The following is a 5,366-nucleotide window of genomic DNA, read 5'->3' as shown; positions in this document are numbered from 1 at the left end:
CCAGCGCTGCAAGTTAAGAGCGCTAACCACTACGCCACTGTGCTGCCCATGGTTTTAGCTTCTGCCTGGACTTGGAACTTCAAAAAAAAAAAAAAAAAAAAAACCTGTAGTTTTATATACCTGTCTATAATGTAGTCAACAAATATTGTTATGATCAATAATTTAACTTCAGTTCAAAAAAACAAAAAAACATAACGCTTTCACAATTAATTACAATGCAGGAGTATAGAAGCAGAAGATGGCTAAATTGCTTTACATATACAGTATATATCCAATACAGTATATAAAGGTTTGTCAAACAATATGTGAGCTTTATAAATGACATACAAGTTTGGAGGGTTGATGTGGCTCTGTAAAATGTAACGCTATAGGCTTGCTATACACCAGCGATTCTGGATGCAAGCCTGGCTTTAGGGGCATAAAGAGATAATTTTCATATTCAGTAGTGGTGCATTGTGGGTAACCACAGATGTTCACATATAGCTGAATTATCGCAAGTACCTTCTGTTTTAAGAAGGCAAACCACACTAAGCATTTCTTTTTAGTAGGAGGGTTTTTCGGTCTCTTTTAGTCCCCTATACACTCCTAGTGGTGTGGGGGGGGATCCCGAGCTGGTTGGTTACTCCCCAGTTATGGTCCTATTATCATGCTGTCCATTAAACCAGGGAGGACTAATCCTCCCCAATTTATGGTCCTATTATCTTGATGCTCAATTTGCTCACTTTTTAGCTGGTATGCTTCCAATATACTTTTTTGGGTTCAATTTGAATTAGAATCTGAAGCTCCATATAATCTGTGAGCACTTTTTTTTTTTTTGTGTGAAAAAAAAAAAAAAAAAAAAAAACTCCCTGTACTGATCATTGGCCATAAAAACCAATTTTTTCACATATTTTTGCACCTTTTGGCGTTACCAATTTAAACAACCAAACCAGCATTTATGGTAGCTAAATAATGGGTATTCTACTGCTAATACATTGTGGGTTGGTAACTTTTATTTTAGCACCAAAATAACCCTTCTTGGTCTACTTTATTGTACTGTTCGTATTGACTTGTGGCACAATCATCTTCCATATCTTTGTAGAACAATACTTTTTCTAGTAATGATGTCATACTGTACAAAAGCAGCTATTTCAGGAAACAATAGGGGAGGGAGTCCCGCCCCTGCGAGCTTACAATCTAAGAAATATCTCCTAACAGGATTTGTTTGAATTTTTTTCTTTCAGATTAAAATGCCCGTATTGCCCTATGGAGCAGAGCCCAGGAGACGCCAAACAGATCTACTTCTGAAAGCAGGGACTAGTTCCTCGAAATGCTGGGTGGCCTCTTGGTTATTTTTAAGTGCATTTGACAGGAGGTGGGAGCTTCTATTCCCATATTCCCGCTGGACACATGAAAGCAGGATCATCTTGAAAGCAGATTCCACAGAAACCTTGCGGTGAAGTGTGATTGGGCATCGAGATGTCTTGCGCGTTTTGTATATTGCTGTCCCAGGGACGTGCCTGTAACCTGGTCTCCGGCGACCGAGCACCAGCACTGGTCAAATCATGCAGGTTTTTTGTACTTACTAAGCAAGAGATGTAAACGTTGTTACTGTTCAGCCCTACGGCCCTCTCCCCTCCTTCACCCGTTTGTGAAGGGGTTGTGCAGGCAAAAAAAACATTTAAGTCTTTGTGTATTGCTTGAAAATTAACATTATGGCCATTGTTGTGCATTTTACATTTTGATACCTGTTTTCCATGGTCTATACTTCTCTCCACACGTGACCGTCACTGCGACTCCTGACGCCTCGCTTTGGATGGGGCCACACTGGGGGTGAGGGATCGGTAAAGGACACGTGACCAGAGAAACTGCTTTAAATATCCGTTGTGCGGGGGAATTCAAGAAAACCACTTCCCTGTAAATAATTGGATGTTTGACACAAACATTTTGTTTATTGCTCTTCTCTGCACGGCTGTTTTTATAAAGAACCCCCCTGTGTAAGTCATGGAGTGCAGCAGCAGCAAAAGACACTGCAGTCTGTGCAAAGCAGTGAGGCATACAAAGTAAAGCTGACAGCGTGTGAGGGTAAGATCACATGACATGCAGCCTGTTTATTATTTGTCTACTCCGTTCAGAATTCACCTGTGCAGGCTGCGTTATTTTGATATGTAGAAGGGCCGGTTGAGAATAACTTTTTCTTCCAGGGCTTCTGCATTATATCCTTTCACTATTCACATAAACGCACTCATTTCCTGGTGTAATCACAGCTTCAAGGATAACCAAACTTACAAAATACAGTTCTCCAAAATGCCTCCTCATGAAGGCCCCACCCTTTTTCTTCTCAGACCACTGATAGCAGATTCCTCCTCACCCGTATCTGCAGGTACCTGAAAAACTGGTACAGTGGGTGTGTCCATCCAGCAGAACTGCTGCATCCAGCTATTGGGTTGACAGGAGGCAGACATTCTACCGCATTGTAGACCCAGCATTTGTGGTGGGGAAGTGAAGTTTGATGTAATCAGAAGTCCAGGCTTTTCACATTACTTGGCCCACTATGCTTGCAAAGCTGGAGGAGGTGGCTGTAGGTGGCGGTTTGTGAAGCTGTACTTTGTAAATACAGCTACCCTTTGCAGCATCTACCAAAACCTTAATTTCATTTGAACTCTGTTTTCTCGAGGACTCCGGCGGTGAGATGACCATAAAGGAGTCACTGTGTCTGCACTTCTGCTTTTTTTGAGGACTCTGGCGGTGAGATGGCCATAAAGGAATCGCCGTGTCTGCACTTTTGCAGTGAGCGTTACAAGATGCCGTACTCCCTAGGTGGAGTTTTTAATTTATTTTTATTGATTGCCTTTCACATAAAAAAAACTGGGAGAGAAGAGTGGAGAATAGAGATGGTCAATAAGTAGCTAACCTTTATGGCGGGCATGCAAATTGTATGCCGATTGGAATTGGGTAAATTCAGCACAAAGTGCATCCGCTGCAAACTACATACAACTTGCATTCAATTTGCGTGGCAGTCAGAAAAACGAGTGCTGATTGAACATCTGTGTTGGAGACTATCAGATCCAGAAAACTCGAACTGGACTATTTAGAAAGACCATACTTGGGTGCCAAAGGATGGCAACCCTTGCCGAGGAGGTCATATTAAGCTCCTTAGCGGTAACCCCGAGTCAGGCTTTGGGCAAAAAAACTGCAGCTCAGAGCAATAACCTCGAGCCTGACTCTAGGCAGACGCCGGGAGGTATTACATATCATTGTGCGCAGCGGGCATTTCAACTCGTCTCCCTCGGGATCCAGACATTGGCAGCCATTCTCCTTCCGGTCCACGGAGGCTCTGGATCCCTCTGGTGAGATTGCGGTCTGTTGTCGTGATGACAGCTGGGGATCTCACTATAGGGTTACAGCACCACCTGGAGTACTTGGGGAGAACTGCAGCACTGGATCCCAGGGAGGTGGGTAAGTGCAGGGGCTGTTCCAGGCTCTCTGAGAATATGATTTCTCTGTTGTTTTTTAGGGTCTAAAAGCTACTGAAAAAAATTGTTCAGCTTTTAGACCCTAAAATCTAAAACCCTGCTCACCCTTAGTGAAAAACAAAAGGTTTTTGCTAACCTTTCAGTGAGGGCTGCAACTTTTTTACAACTATTAGATACTTTTTAAAAGAATCAAAGTCCAGTTTTGCCGAAGTATTAATGGTGGGTACACACGATTGGAAAAACGTTGGGCAAAACATTGTCATTGCCAGCGACTGATTCCAGCTCCAAATCAATCTCTTTCTTGGTTGTAAGCAGATCAGACAGGCTGGAAAATATTGTTTGTTTTACTGGCTATATAGCTCAAAATATTGGCTATCGTTTTGTGTTTATGTCCTTTCGATCAATGTCCAGTCGGAAAAATGAGCAGAAAACTGATCGGTATTTGGAAAAATTGCATCTTGTATGCTTTTTTTTTGTTTTTTTAGATATAGCCGACTGATGTCAGATCTGAATATCGATCTGATCAATTGATCTGAAATACAATTGCATGGTGTGTACCCAGCTTAATATTCTCAACTCAAAGAACAACTACAACAAGAGGGATAGGGAGGCTGCCATATTTATTTCCTTTTAAGCAATACCAGTTGCTTGGCAGTCCTGCTGATCCTCTGCCTCTAATACTTTTAGCCCTAGACCCTGAACAAGCATGCAGCAGATCAGGTGTTTCTGACATTGTTCTGCAAATGGAACGGTTTCTGACGTTGTCAGATCTGGCAAGATTAGCTGCATGCTTTTTCCCTGGTGTGATTCAGACACTACTGCAGCCAAATAGCAGGGCTATCGGCAACTGGCATTGTTTGACAGGAAATAATGTAACTACGGCAGCCTCCATATACTTCTCACTTCAGTTGTCCTTTAAGTAAATCAACCTCAGAGATTCCAAGGTGGGCAGAAACTGTGGCAAGGTTGCATTTCCACCATGGGCCCCACAATATACTAGGAGTCAGGAGGTGGTTTAGCCCAGCAAATTCATTAGCTGAACTATCCCTTTAGGGCCTGCCGTCCCTTTAAATTATGATAGTTGGCCTATCCCTACCCCATTTAGGATATTCTACACGTTTTCTGACTGCTAAATGTCCTTTTATAGCAATGTGATGACCTCTGCTCCACCATATGGTGTACATAACAGAACTACAAAGATGTCTTGTAAAGACCATAGCTGATAAAGTTTAACCTGTATTTTTTTTGCTGAGAGAAATTTGCTGTAATATCCATAGAGTTTCTTTTAAATAACGTTTTTTTTCCTGTACCTTTAAACACAAGCGACATGTAAATAAACCCAAATGTGTATAATTTAAACTAAAAAAAAAAAAAAGTGAAATGCAATTTGCTGCTAGATTATAATGGGAGTTCTATTGTGCTTTTATTGAATTAAGAAATGTTTGTGAGCAGAATATTCAATAAAAAATATGACTTTGTCTCGCCTGGTGGTTGGTAGGAAAGTTTTGAGTTGCATAAAGAGAACTACACACGTCTGTAGAATAAAGGGTTAGGTTACTTTTTATTTTTATTTGCATAAAGAGAAAACTAAGTGCGATAAAGTAGAATGCAATAAATTATTCACAATATTCATTTTGTGGAAATAACGTAATGAATACAATTGTTTTTTAATTTGTTTTTTTCCACAATATTCATTTATAGATTATTTAGTCAGTGTTTGCCTGTTATAAAATCTTTCCTCGCCCTGATTTACACTAGGAAAATTCATCACAGATAGCGATATGTTTAGTCCTGTCAGGTGATCTCTGCGGAATGTTTGAAGATCTACCTGGTCTGGGAGGAGAAGTCCACATAGCTAATCTGCTTAGTCTAAGCGGCACAGAACTTTTCTGTCATGCCCTGTTACGCTCC

At 41.1% G+C, this 5,366-nt stretch overlaps 1 protein-coding gene across 1 annotated transcript in view; it reads left to right on the top strand.

Annotated features, from left to right (window-relative positions):
* The window catches only part of RMND5A (required for meiotic nuclear division 5 homolog A), a 59,911-nt gene extending 54,978 nt beyond the window's left edge, over positions 1–4,933 (top strand). The window contains exon 9 of the mRNA XM_068275271.1: positions 1,215–4,933. Within this exon, the coding sequence (XP_068131372.1) occupies positions 1,215–1,287 (73 nt within the window). The 3' untranslated portion in view covers positions 1,288–4,933. The remainder of the gene's footprint in view (positions 1–1,214) is intronic.
* The last annotated feature ends 433 nt before the right edge of the window (positions 4,934–5,366 follow it).

This window comes from Hyperolius riggenbachi, chromosome 1 (assembly GCF_040937935.1).
Source record: "Hyperolius riggenbachi isolate aHypRig1 chromosome 1, aHypRig1.pri, whole genome shotgun sequence".
Lineage (NCBI taxonomy): Eukaryota > Metazoa > Chordata > Amphibia > Anura > Hyperoliidae > Hyperolius > Hyperolius riggenbachi.
Note: the sequence above shows the minus strand (reverse complement) of the source record. Positions and strands in the feature narration are given on the sequence as shown.